This window comes from Lactuca serriola, chromosome 6 (assembly GCF_051521515.1).
Source record: "Lactuca serriola cultivar US96UC23 chromosome 6, Lser_US96UC23_V15, whole genome shotgun sequence".
In the NCBI taxonomy this organism is placed as follows: Eukaryota; Viridiplantae; Streptophyta; class Magnoliopsida; order Asterales; family Asteraceae; genus Lactuca; species Lactuca serriola.
In genome coordinates, this window is record NC_136413.1 from 60,713,429 (window position 1) to 60,734,521 (window position 21,093).

Below are 21,093 nucleotides of genomic sequence, written 5' to 3' on the forward strand. Positions count from 1 at the left end.
AGGAGTGTGGAATAGTTTCGCAATTGACGCCACCTAGGACACCACAATTGAATGGTGTGGCAGAAAGGCGTAATCGAACCCTATTGGATATGGTTCGCTCTATGATGAGTCGTGCTTCGCTATCAATCTCTTTTTGGGGGTATGCCTTAGAGACTGCCGCCCATATCCTTAACTGAGTCCCTACTAAGAAGGTTGCCAAAACACCTCACGAGATGTGGACGGGGAAAGCTCCTTCGTTGGCACATATCAAGGTTTGGGGTTGCGAGGCTTTCGTAAGACGAGATGCTCACGACAAACTCGAACCGAGAAGTGAGAGATGTATTTTCATCGGCTACCCGCAGAAGTCCTTTGGATATCTCTTCTATAGACCGAAGGACAATGTAGTCTTCGTTGCGAGGAGAGGAGTTTTCCGAGAGCGAGAACTCATAGACCAAGAGGACAGTGGGAGGCGAATCGAACTTGAAGAGATTCAAGAATCGATAGATGAAGGAACCTCTACCGCTGGCACTCAACCCGAGGAGGAAACTCCGGTTGAACCGATTGACGAGTCCTTACCTCTTAGACGTTCCGATAGAGTTAGAGTTCAACCCCAGTTTTATGGTTTTCATATTACTACCGAAGGGGACACGTATATTAGTGATGGTACACTAGTAAGTCTTGATGAACCTAACAGCTATAAGGAAGCCATGGCAGGCCCGGAGTCTGAAAAATGGAAAGAGGCGATGGATAGCGAGATCCAATCCATGTATGATAACCAAGTTTGGAATTTGGTTGATCATGTGCCCGGACGTAAGACCGTTGGGTGCAAATGGATCTTCAAGAAGAAGACCGATGTGGATGGAAAGGTACACACATACAAAGCATGATTGGTTGCGAAGGGCTTTACTCAAACTCCCGGAGTTAACTATGAAGAGACCTTCTCACCAGTTGCGAAGATTAAATATATTAGAGTGATGCTAGCTATTGCTGCATTTCATGATTATGAGATTTGGAAAATGGATGTCAAGACCGCCTTCCTTAACGGGAAGTTGGCTGAGGATGTTTACATGGCTCAGCCCGAGGGGTTTGTGGATCCGATGCATCCAAATAGAGTGTGTAAGCTCGAGAAGTCTATCTATGGACTTAAGCAAGCGTCTCGCAGATGGAATCTCTGCTTCGATGAGAAAGTCAAAGAGTTTGGATTTGTACGAAGCGAAGATGAGTCCTGTGTGTATGTCAAGGACAGTGGGAGTATAGTAAGCTTTCTCGTTTTATATGTCGATGACATATTGCTCATAGGAAACGACATCCCGACTCTGCAGGAAATTAAGTCCTGGCTCGGGAAGTGCTTCGCTATGAAGGACCTCGGAGAAGCTTCTTACATATTGGGAATAAGGATTGTAAGAGAAAGAAGTAAGAAACTAATTGGACTTAGTCAGAATACTTACTTAGAGAAGGTACTAAAACGTTTTAGTATGGAAAACTCTAAAAAGGGAGATTTACCGATACAAAGCAATGCCAAATTGAGTAAGACTCAAAGTCCGAGTACCGAAGCCGAGATAGCCGATATGAGCTGAGTACCATACGCTTCCGCAGTTGGCTCAATCATGTACGCTATGACTTGTACTCGCCCTGATGTAGCCTTTGCTTTGAGCATGGTTAGTAGATATCAAGGGAATCCTGGCAGAGCACATTGGGTTGCTGTAAAGAATATCCTTAAGTACCTTCGGAGGACGAAGGAATGGTTTTTAGTCCTCGGAGGGAGTGATGAATTGAAGGTGCGAGGGTACAGTGACGCCATCTTTCAAACTGATAGGGACAACTACCGTTCGCAGTCGGGCTGGGTTTTTACCCTAAATGGAGGAGCAATAACTTGGAAGAGTTCCAAACAGGAAACCGTAGCTGATTCAACGTGCGAATCAGAGTACATTGCAGCGAGCGAAGCGTCGAAAGAGGCAATATGGCTGAAGAACTTCATTGGAGATCTTGGGGTTGTACCCGCCATAAAGGAGCCCATGGAAATTTTCTGTGATAATGAAGGAGCGGTTGCCTTGACCAAGGAACCGAGGGATCATGGTAGATCTCGACATATCGACAGAAAATACCATTTCATTAGACATCGCGTAGAAGAGGGACAACTCGTAGTGAAGAGGATATCATCAGAAGATAACCCAGCAGATCCGCTTACGAAGGGACTGAGTAGGGTTAAGCACTTGCGGCATGCTAGGAGCATAGGGCTAAGGGATGATATTAGCATAGATTAGATAGGTTTAGAAACGTATAATAGATAAATGTAATTGACATTTGATGATTAAATAAAGGAGTATTATTTATAAGTAAAGTTACTGTCTTATGTTAGTTGTTTATACTATTGTTTCATTTTGCATGTTTTGACTTCCAGAATAATTGAGTTTATTAGGAATAATCGAATTATTCAAATTGTCCACAATCGTTCATATGTTGGGAGTATATATGAATGAAGATTGTCATGAATTGGTACGTAGATTGTCTAAATGGTATTAGACATAGCAAAAGATTGTTGTGGCGTTCATGAGTGCTTATGAACTGGTTTTGAGCATTGGAATAAACCCGCGCTTGCTGGAATCACCGTATGGAATATGATTAAGAGGTGATCGCAAGACGATAATATCATATAGTCTTAAAACCTAGATATATGGTTTATTATTTGTTGATTGATTATACATTGATAGTGCGAAAACGCATTGGTAACTCAATGTTATAAAACGCATTATTGTGTATAGTTGGTTATTGAATAAGTAAATGCATATAAGTCGAAGTTTATCTGTAAATTTTATCCTAAGAGGGTAGAAGAGATATCTCGGCCGCTCGATGATTTGATTTGACTTATGTGCCGGGCCCGGTCAGAACTAAATTGATGTGTTCGATTAAGTTCTATGTCAAATAAATCGGAGATCGAGAAACCTAAATGCATGACGAATCATTCCATAGGATTGTCAGCATGATATCTAACAGAGGACTGTACGATCCCTTATCTAAAGGACAAGATTGATTAGATCAGAGTTTGACAGCGTCTTTGAGAGCTACGATTGCAAATCGAGTTGTACTAGCGCATATAGTTACTAGACTTATCCAAGTGGGAGACTGTTGGAATAGTGTCTAAGGCTGCAACTATATTAGGCAAGTATTTGACCCGATTGTGCATGGTCCTTTTGGGTTGCCTTCACCATAGCAACTTGATAGGATGATTTATTAAGAGAGAATAGATATTATTAATATATTATGGAGATAATATAAAGATTAATAATATAGATATTTGATTAATATAAGTCATAGATTAATTAGTATTAATTTGGTGACTTAAAGACATTAATTAAATAAAGGGGTATAAACTGTCAATTGTTTGATAGTTAGGCTTTAGACTATAAATCCATATAGATATGGTATGGACGAATTCTAGAAGCTAAAGGATAGCTAAATTCGTCCAAGGCTTATCTATGGAAGGGATTTGGATAGCCTTAAGAGAAGATTATCTGATAAGGGCTTATCTGTAATCGTTAAGGAATCCTTAGCTATAAATGCACCCCTAGGGCAAGGGAAATCGGCACTTCCTCTAAGATAGAGAAACCCTGGTCGATTTCCTCCCCATCATCCTCTCTCCTAAATCATCTTCTTGCTAAAGGTGTTTGTAAGCCATTTGAGGAGTGACAATTGTGACTCTAGAAGCTCCAAGACCAAGAGATCAACAAGTAATTCAAAGGTATGATTCTAGATCTGTTTCAAAGTTGTTATTCATTCTATTATAGCTATTAGAAGTCTTGGTTCAAAGCATGTTTAATTAGAAAGCCATAGATCCAAGCATTAGGGTTTTGCATGCGCACATAGGAAAGTTCTTATGGCTAAAACCCATCATACATAACAACTTACATATTTACAAATTAATGCATAAAAACACATATTTACAGTTTAATACACTACATTCATAACTCATTTACAGGTATAAAATTCAGATATGGATAAAAAAAATCAGAATTCACAGTCTAATACAACATTTCAGACACTAATTAAAAGCTTAGTTCAATATTTCAAACAATAATTCACAAATTAATGCATCAAAATCAGAATTCATAGTATAATACACAATCCAGACACTAGTTTACAGCTTAATACAAAGTTTTAAATATTTATTCATAACTTAAAAACTTACAGATCTCGTTAAGGCATTTCATCAAACACCTTGTGTGCACATTGTTTCTAGATCTCATATTTTCGTGTTTATTAGAGTCTCCGAATATTGTTTTTCATCAAACACCTTATGTGCATATTATTTCCAGAACTTATTTTTCAAAATACCATCGGTGAACATATCAGATAAAAAAGAATAAAGGGAAGGGGCGGTGGTTGTGGAACAGATCTGATGCTGTGGTGGAACCAACATTGGCCACCATGAAATGCTCCATAAACACCAGATCTATGCCTGGAAATGCACCAAGCACAATGAGATCTGACTACACATGAGAAATTGGTGCATATTTGGCTTTAGATGTAAGAGGTTAATGACATTTGGTGGCTTTTCAGACAATCCGAGGCGAGGAAGCTTGTTAGAAAACAAAAGGCTTTATGAAATCACATCTAAATGTCAGATCTGATCATATCTTTGTAGATCTGGTATGAGGTGATCAGCGGCGACGGAGAAAAACATGAGAAATAGAAGAGGAGGAGGAGGTGAAACAAATCAGATCTGGTGGTAGAACCACCGTCGACCACCGTAAACTACATAATAACCACTAGATAAACACCTAAAATACATCAAAAACATCAGATCTGATGCAGATCTGGTGGTGTGTAACTAAAGATTAGATAGAAAAAGATGGATGTGACCTGGAAGAGTTTCATAGGAGTGTCATGCCATAAGTGGTGGTGTCGGTTGAATGTAATGGCGGCGTTTGTCGGTGTTAGAACTCAAACACATCAGATCTGATACAAATCTAGTGGCTTGTCACCGAAGGTCATGCATAAAGAGATGGATGCGAGTTCATTGTGTTTCACCGGAGCAACTGGCATCAGATCTGATACAGGGAGGTGCTACTGGTCGTGAATGTCACAGAGCATAATCGAGAGGCATAGGAAGGTGGAGGTGGTCGGAAAGTCATAGATCTGAAAGATCCCTTGCAAAATCGGTAGGAAAATCAAACATCTAAAGGCTGCCGGAAAATCATAAATCTAGAGGCCGCTGGAAAATCACAGATATGGAGGTTGCTGGAAAAACATAAAGTTGGACGTCGAGAGTGGCAAGGTAGTGGTAGAACAACAATAGTGGAGAGAGGTGAAGGCGGTCTTTGATAAGTATATTTTATGAATGTACTAAATTGTCGTAATTTTGTTGAATTGATGTATAATTGTCCAAGAATGACACTACTTTGATGAAATGTTGAACATTATGTGCAGGTAATCATATATGAATAAAAGTGGGTGAAACCTACAAGAAAAGCATGCAAAAATAAGGCTAACAAACATGGGAGACGAATTGCTAAATTAATGAAAGAAATGTTGTTGGGAAAATTGACCACTCGTCAATGTTTTATTCATATATCAAGCTCTGGAGCTCCGATTGACCTATTTCAAGAAGTTTCGAAAACTAGAAAAAATTTCCCACAACTTTTGTGTTTTGTATTATTTCTGATTCTACCGTTTTCATCACCAAAAGAGGCACCAAAGATGAACGACGTCCTATAACGTGTCTAAGACGCCCCCTAAGACGTCTACCCGTTTTAGGCAATTTTCAAGTGAAAATCAAGGACGACAGAAGGCATGTAAAATGTCCCGAAGGACGCCCAGACATCCTATATAGGACGTCTAAGACGCCTACTAGGACGTCGATGCGGAAAAAGACACGAAAATCAGTTTTTCAGCACCTATTTAAAGGAGATTTAACCCTAATCGATTTTGGACTTCTCCCCAACGATTTTCCCCAGTTTTGGAGGGTTCCAAACACGTTCAAAGCTTCTCCAAACATGTTTTTGATCATTAATTTCCGAATCCAAGACGGAAAATCACTAAATTCATTATCATTCAACGTTTGAAGATCGTTCAACCGACGAATCTACATCAATTCAATCAAGCTCCAAATTTGATTATTTCATCCCCAAGGTTTCAGCGTTCCATAGTTGATTGATCATTAGACTTCATTGATTTTATGATTTCAAGTTGGTTTGTGAATTTTAGCATTAATTCCATTGTTTATATTGAAGTTTTGTGTTTTGTTAATCATATGGAAGGCTAAACCACCTAGGTTACTTCCGGGAACGTTGTAGGATGTTAGGATGAACACGTTTTGATTATTACTTTTATTCTCGTTAATTTCAGTTATTTTTTCATTCTTAAAGTTATGATTTTTACTTACAATAATTGGACTTGGGTTTTTTTTTTTATTGTGTGATATTGCAACTAAGATAGTGTATTGTTAATTCACTAATCATTCTGAATTCAAGTAGTTTAGGAACTAAGATGATCAGTTGAACCCACATATATTATTCCGAATTTGTAGCATTATATACTCAACATTGTAATAGGTAATCATAAAACACATTATCGCCAAACCACTAGTTGTTCCTAATCCAATTAGACATAGGGAGTAAGACAACTAGTTTGGATAACATATTGTGTGCTCAAAATTATTTGTTGCAAGTTAATCAACATTATGTCTAGGTAATTAAATTGGAATTTAAGGGAAGAAAAACGTGTAAGTCCAACCATCTAAACAACTGAATCGGAAGTATCTTGTTTTTTTTCTCATTGATAGTAGTTTGTTTTAGTAGTTATTGCATTACCAAGTTTTTAGCTTTTTAATCAACTTTTAGTTTAAATAATTTCGTGACAATTGCTAGTAGTTTTTCATTAACTATTTTAATACAAAGTTTGACCATAACTTACTCGTGGATTCGACCCTTACTTACCCTACCTATCTAGTGTGTGTGAGGTTTATTTTTGACCGAGACAACGACCTTGATCAGTCTTCCAATGGTGGTTCTCTGTTGGCTGCAGTGGTGCCACCGATGGTGGTGCCGGCGGCGGTAGGTGTTGGTGGTAATAAGGAATGTGTGTTCTTCAAAAATCATGGGAGAGTGAGAAAGGATTTGTCATTTGAAAAGATATATATGATTTTAAAATGAAGCTTTTGTGTGTTTTTGTATTGTTTATGTTAAGTAGACAAAAATACCCTTAATGAAAAGGTTCTTAAATTGTTCTTAACTTTTAGTGGTTCTCATTTGATCTTTTACCTATATATAAATGGTTCGATAGAGAACCATTATTAATAAGGGACCAATGAACCAATCGTGAGCGTCGGAAATTATAATGATCAACAACCAAAGGAATGGATATACATTTGTATATTGGAGGCACATACACCGAATTATAACATAAACCCACGTCTTTACCAAAAAACTCACATTTTTTTCGTTTAAATTTTTTAAGCCACGTTTTTATCGAAAAAAAACGAATATATCGTTGTTCAAGATTTTTCGTCCTCTTTCCATAGATATCCATATTGATATATAAAAAATAAACTTTTTAGTTCGTTTTGTTGTTTTTTTTTTTTTCAATATTTAAGTTTATTTTTATCCAAAAAAAACTAATTATACCAAAAATCTCAAATTTTGTCCTCTATTAATAAACATCAACATTAATTTAAAAAAAACTCGATAAGTTCAGATTCACACTGTGAATTTAAACTGTAAATATTTTAATTTTAACATTCACAATATGAATCTGACTTGTTATTTTAACTTTTTGATCATTCACAAATTAAGTGAAATTTATATATGAATCGAAATATATTTTCATGTAGTTTTATAATATTTTAACGTTTTCATTACTCATAAATTTGTTTTGTAAAATCAACAAATGAATTTATTCAATTGTGAATTTGAACTGTATATATTTAGTATTCATAATTCACAATGTGAATATGACTTACTATTATTCACACTGTGAATCTGACTGAAATTTCGATTATTTTTTTCAACATCAATATGAATCTATGTTTATAGAGTACCAAAAAAATATGAATTTGATATATTTATTAATATTGTTTGATAAAAAATAGACCTTAACTTTAAAAAAACAAAGAAAACGAAGTGTGTTTTAAATAAAAAAAATCATTTTTTTATATATCAATATATATCTCTATGGAAAGATGATGAAAAATCATGAACAACGGTATATTCATTTTTTTTTCGATAAAAACATGACCTAAAAAATTAAACTAAAAAAAAAAAGTGGATATTGTTATAATCTGGTGTATGTGCGTCCACTGTAAAGTCTACGACCCTTCATTTTGTCGTTGATTGTTTTAAATTCTGATGTTTTGAATTGGTTCATTGATTAATAATGGTTCTCTAATAAACCTCACCCTATATATATATATATATATATATATATATATATATATATATATATATATATATATATATAGAGAGAGAGAGAGAGAGAGCTAGGTTCAAATGTTTCTACCAACTATTGTGTGCCTAAATGCATCAATGAGAATTCAAGAAATAATAAATAATTAAATAAATCATTTAAGGGTATTTTGGACATTTTGTACTTTTAATTATGAAAATCATTTATTTGAAATCCTACAATTAAGGAAATAAAGTAAATATATTTGACCTACTCGTGTGTGGTAGAACACGTCTCTGACTTGCTCAACAGTTGTAGTTGCCTCCGACTTCATCCACTACATCGCATTCATCCACCATTCACCGGTGATGTCGCAACCAGCCGATCATTGTCCACTAATACTTCCACCTTCTGCCTCCATCAATGTCGTGAGTTCCTCCACCAACACCGATGAAATCGATTTTCTTTTTTCTCAAAATTTTATTTTTTTTAGATTCTATCAGTTGTTGAAATCGATTTCTTTCTTCGCAAAAATTGATTTGTTGAAATCGATTTTATTGCTTCTCTTCTCATCTGTGAAATCCATTGATTATTTGAAATCGATTTTTTAAGTAATACTTTCTAATTGATTTTGAATATGAATTTGTAGGATACAAAATTGCTGCAAGCATTTATCTATATAAATGTGTGTTTATATTATATGAAACGTTTGACTTATGAGTAACAACTGATAGAATCTGTGATGATATAGTGTGCGCATAAAAGGTGTTCGATGAAATGTCGATTAGAAGTATGGTGTTTCATTGTACAATCTATATATGGGTAACAACACACGTCGTCTTCCTTATCATCTCCTCCATCGTCTCCCACCTAGTAATGCATGTTGTTAGAATAAATTACAATTGTTTGATGTCTACTACATTCTATCAGAATTTATAGTTGTTATTCTTTTAGAATGCTCCAATTTTTTTAATATTTGAAAGTTGATTATGTTTTCTTTTTGTGGATTTAGGTTTTAAAGAGAATGAATTCAACAGAATTTGATTTCGATCTCTTCTTATTTGTAAATATAGGAAAAGTAAAAAACATTGCAAGATAGGAAAAATGAAATACTCTGGCAGAATTCGATTTCAATCTCCTTATTTGTCAAGATAGGAAAAGTAAAAAAAATTGCTAGATAGGAAAAATAAAATACATTCTGTTAGAATATGTTATCATTCTCTATTATATAGTTTCTATAAAATAAGTAATGCTTGTATTCTGTCAGAATTTATTTATATAAATGTATTCTATTAGAATGTCTTTTGAAAATGTTTGTTAACAACAAGTACATTAGCTTCATTGGTAATACTAACGAATAATGCATCTTATTCTTTCAGAATGAATTTGAAGAAGGAATTCAATATTGATCATACAAGATAAAAATTTGGAATCGAGGTCAACACCAAGTATATATTGCGAAGAATTACATTTTTACGATAATATATCACATTTTCATCATAGTTTGAATCAAGTGCATTATTTGGACTATTGATAAAGATTATGTGTATTTGCTTAATAATTGTATATTTAAGAATGTTATTTCTTAATATTTTTATTCATTTTTGATGATATTCTGTTAGAATATGTATAACTATATTAAATTGTATAAGACGATTAGTTTGTAAGAATATGTATGATTTTGTATTCACGTTCGAATGCTTATGAAGAATATATGTTAAATTATTAAATCAGGTTAATTATAAAAATATATGCATTGGAAATATATTACACAAGAATAGAATCAAAAATATCTTTACTAATTAATGTTTGACATTCTGACAGAATAAAATCAGATTTTTAAATTTGAAATATTTTAAATATTCAGATTTTAGAAAATAAAGGAATTCATTATCCCTTAAAAGCTGAAATATAGGTTAATTGGCTAAAATGCCCTTATGCTGGAATTTGTGTGATTATATGGTACATGTTACCATATTGTGATATCATAGACCCTCAGTTTATGATTTTTGATTCTATTCCATTCGGTGATCCAGATTTGTGCATTCTGGCACACAATAGTTAGTAAAAACAAAATAACACAACCATATATATATATATATATATATATATATATATATATATATATATATATATATATATGGCAAATGAAAAAAAGGAAAACCATTTATTTACAAACATTTAGAAAAACACTTATGACCATTTAGTCGAGTAAAAATAAGTGACGTACATTTCTTTTTTCGTACAATGAGATCAAACTAACACAGTCTCATGCACTTACAATGGTAATTTAGAAGCTATCATTAATCTAGATAATACAATTTGAAGTATGTAAGTATAGTGATATCTAATCTTTTATGAAAGATATGAGGAAATGATTATACAATTATCTTCCTTGTATCGCCAAAACACATGTATTACATAACATTAGATTGAAGCTATCATTCATCAAGATAATACAATTTGAAGCATGTAAGTATAGTGATATCTAATTTTTAAACGGGGTGTAAACATTTTAAGAATTTCAAGTATTCAACCATAATCTAGCCCATTTAGTTAAACATGTTAGATGATTTGACCCATTTAATTAAACGGGTTTGAGATCTCAATCCAACTTGCTAATTGCTAATTACTAATTACAGAGTTGGGTTTGGTTTGGGTTGGGTTGGGAGTGCCAACCCTAGATAAAGGTGGATGATAGAAAGTGTTGATAAAGACAACAACGTGTAACTCAAAAGAAGTGAAGATTAGGGATTTCAAAATTAATAAAATGGAGCAATTGGAAACATCTTATAGTTAAATTTGTTTGCATATTTGATCCTAACCATGTGGTGCTAATATGACGTTCATGTGAACTTTATTTTTTATTAAATTCTTATTTTATTAAACTTGAAATTTAGTTTAACATAAAACAATAATTAGTATGTATATTTTTATTTATTGAAAACTTAAAACTGATTATGAAAAAAAAAAATCAAATAACCATTTCCTTCACCAGCATCACCCTCATCAATGTTGACTACATGATTTCATAACCCGTGAAAGCTTTCATCTTAATCTTATGCATAATTTTTTGTTTATTTAACACAAAATCCTAACGAATTCATGGTGCTATATGATGGTGGTGGTTGTATTGATGGATGTAATGTGCACAAAATTTTGCAAGAAGGATCATGTTGACCCCCATCATACTTATAACTGATTTATTTATGTCGCAAAAACACATTAGATTACAATTTATACCAAAATGCCAACAATGTGGCTAAATATTGACATCATCTTATGTATAGATGATAGATAACAAAAGTTATATACTAGATAAATTAACAATCTTGAAAACCCCATTTTTATTTTGAGAGAAGTGTTCTTATAAGATTGGACTGTGATGTTCTATCACCAAATGACATTTTTTTGTAACTCTTGACTTTCATGGTTTCAACTTTAGAACCGCACCACCCATCTCCATCTTTTCATTTTCTTATGATAATATGATCGGACTCCGAGTGTTTGCCTTTTCACACAAGGCTTGAGAACCTAAAAGATAGTTTGCAACCTTTTATTCACCACATTAATAGCAAGTAGGATATCATACATGGTAAAATCTTAAGACTATCTACAATAGCACTAACCAAACATCCCGCTTCACTCTCTAATTTTGAATGATCACAAAATGTTCGTAATTCACAGCCTTGGATAAAGATTTCACAGTAAAATTTGGAACATTAGTAAGTATGTTTTAGGAGAACTTAGAAAAATATGCAAGTTCAAATGGTATTTATAACCTTTTATTCTCAACCGTTTCTTTCTTGAAAAACTTATTCATCTGGATGACTGTAGTCATCCAAGTGCCATGTGCTGCAAATACAAGAAACAACTTGGTAATAGAAACTATAAACTCAGGAGTAAATTACACTTTCAATTTCCATTTTTTTGGGGGGTTAATGGTAATTCTCGGTTGCTCATTCAGTTTTGAATCACTGATGCAAAAAGCTGATTCTAACCATGTTTTCCATTACGCAATGTTATGGAAGTGCAACTGCTACCAAAGTAAGAAATCTAATGGATTCTCAGTTACCAAACATTACCAAACAGGCGGTTCGTTTTCAAACCAAATTGATCTGTATCAACAACTGTTTTTTTTTCTAGACTGGTCTGGTTTGGTTTATGATTTTCTAGTGCACCTCTAATTTTCATCTTGTTTTTACATGCTACGAATGTATGATTTTTTTAGGATATCTTATTTCATACAAAACAGGGGAAATGGCCACCCATGGTGTTGGTGGCAAATATATTGATATGGGGGATTTAAAAACCCCAAACAAATTACATTACATTACATATTAGAAAATAAGAAATCAAAAATAAAAACTAGTTGACAAACTACGTGTGTCTAGCCTTTTGCATACTTGAAATGAACACAACCACTTTCACATAAACCCAATCTTTGAAGCTGTCATAAAACTGAAAAAATGCACGTCTCCCTCGACGGTTGAGAAGTAAACCGCCACATGCAATCCAAAATCCAGTAGCAAAACCCATGCCCCCACCAATATAAAACCATCTCTCAACTTCATCATCTGTGTCTTCCCCATCACCCTCACCTTTACCAATCAGAGGTGGTACTGCTGGTTCTTCATCTCCAGGACATTTTTTGGTAAGGGGAAGTCCGCATAGTCCTTTGTTTCCATTGTATCTTGAAGGTTGAAAGGATTGGAGTTGAGTGCTGGTTGGGATTCTCCCTGAAAAGTTATTGTAAGACATGTCTATGTAATTCAGGAAGCTCATAGTAGACATGCTTGGTGGCATCCCTCCCGAAAAACTATTTCTGGATAAATCCAAAATCTCAAGATTTTTCATCTCACCAATTTTCTGTGGAATCTCTCCTGATAATGTGTTCTTTGACAAGTTCAGGGAAACCAAGTCATGAAGATTGGTAATTTCATTTGGGATTTGTCCTGTTAGATTGTTGCTGGACAGGTCAATGCTCTTCAACAATTTCAGAGTGTTAAAGAATTCATGTTCATCTCCTTGCCACTCAATCATTGCATGGTCAACATATTTCCCCCATCCATATGAAGTATTTTTTACAAATGTTTGAAACTGTACATCTTGTGAGAATCCTCCTTGGTGAAGCATGCTCGTAAGATTACTCAAACATGAGGGGATGCTTCCATGGAGATTGTTCATTGACAAGTCCAAAACTTGAAGATTAGTTAACTGACATAACTGTAAAGGGATGGTTCCAAAGAAGTTATTTGATCTTAGGATAAGAACATACAGCCACAATAAGTTTTCCCCAATCCAGACAGGCACATTACCAGAAAACTTGTTGGCCCCCAAATTCAATGAGATTAAACCCGTGCAATTTTTTAAGGACAAAGGCAATTCTCCGGAGAAGTTGTTATCGTATACATACAACACCTGGAGTTGTATCATAGATCCAATAGAGGGAGGAAGCCTTCCAAAGAGATTGTTGTGTCCGAGATTAAGAACTACTAGTTGATTGAAATGCCACAGACAGTCCGGGAGTTGTCCCGTTAATGAGTTATGAGAGAGGTCAAGAAATGATAAGAACCCATCAACAATTTGGCATATGAAGGAGACTCCTCCAGAGAATTTGTTTCTGGAAAGATTTAATATTGACAAAGTGGAAGGAACATTCGGTATCAGACCATGAAAGCTGTTGGAACTCAAATCTATTGCTGAATGATCTTTGTGAAAATTTGATGATAAATCTGGTACTGTCCCGCTAATGTTGTTGGAAGAGAGATTCAGATATCCTAATTGAGAAGGCCACGTGTTCCAAAACTCTAGAGAAGTTGTGTCTGAAATTCCAGTATCGGAAAGATCAAGACTGGTAAGATTTTTGAGTGTCTGAATCCATTTGGGGAAGCCAGGCCCTAGCAGCTTGCAAGAGCTCAAATCAAGATGTATTACAGAAGAATGGCTTGACAAGTGATATGTAGAAGGAACTGTAAGATTATTAAAAGAAAGGAAAAGGTACTCAAGGCTGGGTAGTTCCCAAAGTTTCTCACTTATACTTCCATTTAAGTGATTATGAGAAAGGTCCAAAGAATATAGGGATGAAAACTTTTGGATCTCATCGGACAATGACCCTGCAAATTGGCTTTCCACAGCATGCAAGGATTGTAATGAAAGGGATGTGCATCCAGACAAGTTGTTGAGAAAATCAGGAAATTGGACAGCAGCCGAGTTGTTATAGAAGTACAAATGTTCCAGAGTACAGAGGTTACCAAGATATTTGGGTATCCCATCTAACATGTTGTCAGAGAGATCAAGGATTTGAAGGCTATTGCTGGTCCATGGGAACAACCAATGATACATGGATGAGGTCAGATTGTTGTTTTGGAGAGAAAGGGTATGAATGGATAAAGAAGAAGAAGAAGAAGAAGAGTTGAGAAATGAAGAATATGGATACACGACCTGTGACAGGTCACATCCCTCTAAACTTAATACAAATAGTTTTGGGAGACACAGAATGGCATCTACCCAATGATTTGCTGTGGCTAGGGAAATCCCATCCATTCTGAGATGCTCCAAAAGAGAGAGATGAGACAACCACTCTATGTTTTCAACTCTACACCTTCCAACAGAATCAAGATAAAGGTCTTGCAAGTTGGTGAGGTTTCCAAACTCTGCAGGAATGGTTCCATAAAGAGAGTTAACGGAAAGGTCAAGGTACCTTAATTCTCTCAAGGAACCAATGGACCTGGGAATGGTTCCATAAAAAGAGTTATAGGAAAGGTCAAGGTAACTTAACTCAGTCAAGGAACCAATTGACCTGGGAATGGTCCCATTAAAATCATTCCAGCCAAGGTTAAGGTACCTTAATCGAGTCAAAGAACCAATGAAGGTGGGAATGGTTCCATTGAAAAAATTGGAGGAAAGATCAAGATGATTCAAGTAGGTTAAGTTAAGCAGTGAATGGCTTATCTCACCTCCAATCCAATATTCATTGAGATCAAGCCCTGTGACATGACCTGTTTGGTTGCTGCACGTGACTCCTTTCCAGTTACAGCAGTCATCTCCTTCATCTGCCCATTTGGAGAGATGTTCATCAGGGTCATGAAGGGGAGCTTTGAAAAGAAGGAGAGCATCTCTCTCATCATCCAAACACTGCTTCATATCATTTCCTCCTGCTGCTACCAATTGGCTGCCAGTTGTAGTCACAAGGAGTAGCAAGAGAAGTGAGGAGATTATAAAAACACAAGAATTCATAATGTAAATCAAAATCTTAATTGCTGACTTTTGGTTTGTATTGACACATATATCAACTGCCCCCATGAGGGTTTATATAGTCTCCACTGTCAAGATGAATGATTATAAGTGAGTCGCCATAAATCGTGTGGAATTTCTTTCCCCAAATTAAACTTCAAAGACTTGCAAGTCTTGGCAATTTGTCTTTATTATAGTAGATATCTTTTCCCATCTTCTGATATGATATTGTTTGTTATATGATATAAATCCCCAAATGCAAAACTAATGAAATCTTTCAGTCAAATACAAATCTACCAATCAAAACAGTAATGATATTATTTGGGGCTAACAATCTGATCATGGCTATGAAATGAAGTTTTGTCAGTTGCATCAACTAAATCGTGAACTTATATGAATGAAACCAAGTTTATACATTACCGATTAATCATGGTCTTTTCCATTGTTAAAATTGATATTAAGTTAACACTATGTTAGTAATAATTTGATTTAAAACACATTAGGATGATAATTAATACCACAACTTTTGCAACGTTTTTTATCCATATTCCAAATAAAATGACTATAATTAATATCAGCTATACTCGATCAGGGACCAAATATAGTCATTTTAACTGAAACATGGACCAAAGCGTTTCAAGAACCTCATATAAGGACCAAAACTGAAAATTTCAGCTATACTCAGGGACCAAAAACGTTTTATTTTAATTGAAAATAAACATAAGATACACATACAGAAGCAGTTTTATTTTGCAGCAATTCTTACCTTCTGTTTACCTAAATTAAACTTCTGTCAATCAAAAATCACATATTAAAGACTCCAATTCTACCACTGTTTTCTGATCAACAATCTGTAGCTTCTGAAGCTCTACTCCATTCACCTTTAGCACTTTGCAAAATTTAAGAAAATCATGTTATTAATATTAATCAGAAAGACAAAATATTGATGTATTAATTTTTATAGTATCCTACTTCATAGTTTGCTACCTCTTGATGTAATACAAGGGGTATGTTGGTCATTTAAAGACATCCAGGATAATACTTTTTCCAAAAAAAAAAAGGCATTAAACCGGATAAAAATTACTAATAATAATTATTGATATGATCAACTTAGATTCTGCTTCATGAGGTATGTAGATAACTAGTTCTTAACTGATATGAGTATTATTATATGAAAATTTATTTTTGCTCGTGTATTGAATGTAAAAAACCGTGAAAGTATAATGATGTTTTAGTTACTAAACCCTAATTGAGATGCTCATTACAATATGATAGATACTTCTCTTTCTACATGCATTAATTTTTTAAAAAAAATACATGAAAGTATATTCAATAAAACTTTCATTTTACTCTCTATGATAACTGTTAGAAGAACACATTAAGTAATTAGTAATTAGCCTATCCATCAACTAAACTACATAGCTTCTCCAGTTCATACTTCCAATTTTTTTTTTTTTTTTTATAAAAAATACAAATTGCAAAATATCACAAGATGAGAAAAGATATCCACAATAAAGACAAATTCCCAAGACTTATAAGTCTTTGAACGTATAATTTGGGGCCATTAATTCCAATTCTGCATCTATGATTTTTCTTATAGTATTGTTCTAATTTTATGGAAAATAAGTATTGATGGAAATATTGTATGCCTCATATAAGTGGCCACCAATTTGAGGCCACTCTCGTGGGCCCAGGAGCATGTTTGGGCCTTCTAACACAGACCAAGAATTACTTTTTGTGGAGCCCACTTTTAACAATTCTCATCACATCACTTTTTTAAAAGTGATGTATCTTTGAAAATATCACAAGTTTGGAAAAGATCTTGATAATAAATACAAATTGCCAAGACTTGCAAGTCTTTGAACGTCTAATTTGGGGCAGTGTATTATTATAACTCTTCATCTTTAATTTGTCTTTTAGTTTTAGGTTCTAATTTCATGGAAATTAAGCATTGTGTGTTCCAACCATTTAGAATCATTCATCTTCATGGAGACTATATAAACCCTCATGGGCCTGTTCATATAGACATCAACACAATACTAAAATGTCTTAATAGAGAATAAATGAAAGTATAATATTGCTATAATAAAAGGATTAATCAAAGTACGTTGGTGTTGACCACATGTATTATCATCAAACTCACAATACAAATTATCACAAAGTGTAGTAGATTATGGTGTTAATGAGAAGCCGAATACATTTGCTCTCATCCAAAACAATCGATCAACTTAACCCCCGGTGATTTTAGCATTTACCTCTTCTAAAAGCTAAGTTTGAAAGATATCATCAACAACACTAATTCAACTGCAATCAAATAATATTATGTTGCACCTACTTTTGCAGCATAACAATGTAAGCACAAACATTAGCTTAACAATGTAGGCACAATCAACCAACAGAACAGATGCTCATAAGGTAGCTGGAAGAAAAGATCAAATAAAGACCAGAACACGCTCCATTTTTACATTTATGTTAAATTCATAACTGAGAAATAAAACCCATCGATCAGTAAAAATCAATGGCCTTTTCCATGGCAAAACCCTGAATTTGCAGGTTATGCAAATAATATAAACTCACAAGTCTGTCTCCTAATCTAACAATAGATTAGATGCACCTGAAGAATACCCAAAATGAAGCAAGAATACAGAAGTAGGACATCACCTAGGCAATGATGTGTGAGGAGGTGACGATGATGTGTGCGTGGTTGCTCTGCTACGATGCTCGGATTTGGAACCCTCGTTGACTGATTTTGATTGTAGAAGAAAAATGGTGTATTGGATGGCACATAGATCTCACGATCTTATCTGGATCTTGCGAGCATAATCACAAATAATGTTTCAAAATCAGATAATTTCTGATGTACGATGATACGAGCGCGATAAACAAAGCTTGTCCAGTCATACAAGACCAGCCTGTTTGTGACCTTACAATTGGGAATTTGGTCTAAAATGGTAAAAGAAAGGTTTTTTTTTCAGGTTAAGTATAATAACTTTATCATATTCTCTAAGTCCCATATAAACTAAATTAATAAATTTATAAAGGCCTTAGGGTATTAAAAAATGAAAAAGAATGTCCCGAACTTTTACCATACTTATGAAAAAAATTAAAAATTATATCTTCTATTAATAGAAAAAACAAGAAATCAAGTAATTTATTCATTTTTGGGATATTACCGAGTTAACTCTAATTCAATGGATTGATTTGTCGAACCGAATGTTAGGTGAGTATACTAGATGCTTAGGTGGCTGGTAGGGTTATATTGAAACCCAATGCACCTTATTTGATGATCTCGACAACCCTAAGTCGTAAAAGGAGGAGGGAAAATGGAACCATCTTCTTTTGTGGGAATTTGAAGCGTATGAAGTGCAAATTGTTCAGTTTGTCATTGTGGAAGGTGTAGGTGCACTTGTGGATATCAATGTCCAAAATGGGTTTCGTGGATTCCAATGATGTAGACTCTTTGGTTGCCCTAATTTAAGGGCAAAAGAAGTAAACTTTGCACATGTTAATAATGATTTTACTTTTAAAGAATTTAATGGTCTAACCAACTTGATGAAGAGAAGAATTTCAAATATTTTTCTTGGATATACCATGCATTACCCAACTTGACCCAACAAATAGTATTGAAATGATCAACTTAGATTCTGGTTCATATGTGTATGTCTATAACTAGTTCTTAACTGATATGAGTATTATTATATGAAAATTTATTTTTGCTCGTGTATTGAATGTAAAAAATTGTGAAAGTATAATGATGTTTTAATTATTAAGATGATTAAGTTATATTGTGCTTCTTGTATGTACATACATAATTAAGCCTTAATTGAGAATTTGAGATGCTCATTATGATATGACAGATAATTTGCTTCTTACATGTATTAAATTTAAAAATACATGAAAGTATACTCAATATAACTTTCATTTTGCTCTCTATGATACCTGTTAGAAGAACATATTAAATAATTCGTAATTAGCCTACCCATCAACTAAACTACATAGCTTCTCCAGTTTATAATTTCCTAACAAAGTTCCAAATTTGTTTAAACAGCTAAATCTGGTTGTTCTTTGTTGGTCTTAAGAATGATCTATAGCGCCATACTTTCAATTTTTTATGAAAAATATGACACACCAAAAAAAGTATCAAGAGATGAGAACAAGATAAAGATAATAAATACAAATTGCAAAAATATCACAAGATGGGAACAGATGTCTATAATATAGACAAATTGCCAATTTGAACGTCTATTTTGGGCCAATTAATTTCAATTCTTCAAATCTCATGGAAATCACATGTTGTATGTCCCACTTAGAATCATTTATCTTGACAGTCAAAGATTATATAAAACCTGATACACCAGGAGTTACCTTTTGAATCCTTTTCTTTTTATAATTTTCTCAGATCAATAAAATAATTTACTTTTGAAAAATTGGTTGGGCCCATGAGCATGTTGGGGCCTTCTAACAAAGACCATGAATTACCTTTTGTGGAGCCTATTTTTAACAACTCTGATCACATCACTTTTTTATATGTCTTGGCGATATCAACGTCGTCGATTGATTACAAAAATCACAAGTGCGACGACATCTCAGTGGTCTACCTTTAACTTCATGAGAGTGTTAGCTGGAGGAGGTGAATCATACATGTTCTTCCCATAAAAAATGGTGTAAAAAGTAAAATTTAGTTGATTTAAAATTTAGGGGTATGTAAATGGAAGTAGGAACTATGCTTGTTTTCCAAGCAATAGATAAAAATCAGAGTGTCCTCATGATATGATAATAAGGTGGATAGTATGTACATATTTGAAGGAAAGTGTAGAAGATTCAAGATATTGAGAGGGATGGTAGGGATATAGATACATGGAGATGCCATTATAAGTATTATAAGAAATTTATATTATTCTCTCTTACCCCAACTTTATGAAAAGGATATTACAAATAAAAATGGAATGATTTGGTGATGGTGGGCGGTAGTGTTTGGTGGATGCCTAAGGTTAAAGACGAGAAAATACAAGTTGTTAGAGGTTGAAGACGATGGTGTGGCAATGATGTCCCACATGGCATGCCATGTTATCAAACTCAACGGGAGTAACTGATTTCTTAATGAAAATGATCAAATTGATACACAAATTAAGATCTCAGTCAGTGATCTATTGGGCAAAAAAAATACTTTAGCGATGAAGTCGGGCCAAAGACAACAGTTTTTTGTGCTACAATGTCATTTTCCCTTAAAACAAAGACAAAAGGTCTTTAGTGGGGAAGTGTTGAGGTAGATTGATTATTTCCAGCCTTCACATTTGGTCAAACTTCAAAGAGTGGGATATTTTATAATTTTTTTTTATGAAACTCAAAATCTTTACATTGATTTCATGGCGGTATATGATAGTTGTAGCGGTGGTAAGATTCATTTATCAAGTATATTTGCACAAAGAAGGTCCTTATTCAAAGTAAAGGAGTAAACATAGGTCAAAAGTAAAATGCATATATTTTAGGATTAAATTT

General features: G+C 34.1%; 1 protein-coding gene across 4 annotated transcripts; it reads right to left on the minus strand.

The window, feature by feature from the left end:
- Positions 1–12,612: 12,612 nt before the first annotated feature.
- LOC145058663 (receptor-like protein EIX2) lies at positions 12,613–18,574 on the minus strand. 4 transcript variants are annotated; one of them, XM_079006563.1, is made up of 2 exons: positions 18,256–18,574; positions 12,613–15,532 (listed from the first exon to the last, which is right to left on the minus strand). In XM_079006563.1, exon 2 carries the CDS (start codon positions 15,502–15,504, stop codon positions 12,739–12,741), a length of 2,766 nt encoding a protein of 921 aa, XP_078862689.1. In that variant the 5' UTR covers positions 15,505–15,532; positions 18,256–18,574; the 3' UTR covers positions 12,613–12,738. The 4 variants fall into 4 exon arrangements, with proteins under 4 accessions (XP_078862689.1, XP_078862687.1, XP_078862690.1 ...); XM_079006561.1 differs by having other exon boundaries at positions 16,361–18,574; XM_079006564.1 differs by lacking the exon at positions 18,256–18,574 and having other exon boundaries at positions 12,613–15,014; positions 15,318–16,349.
- Between the last annotated feature and the right edge of the window lie 2,519 nt (positions 18,575–21,093).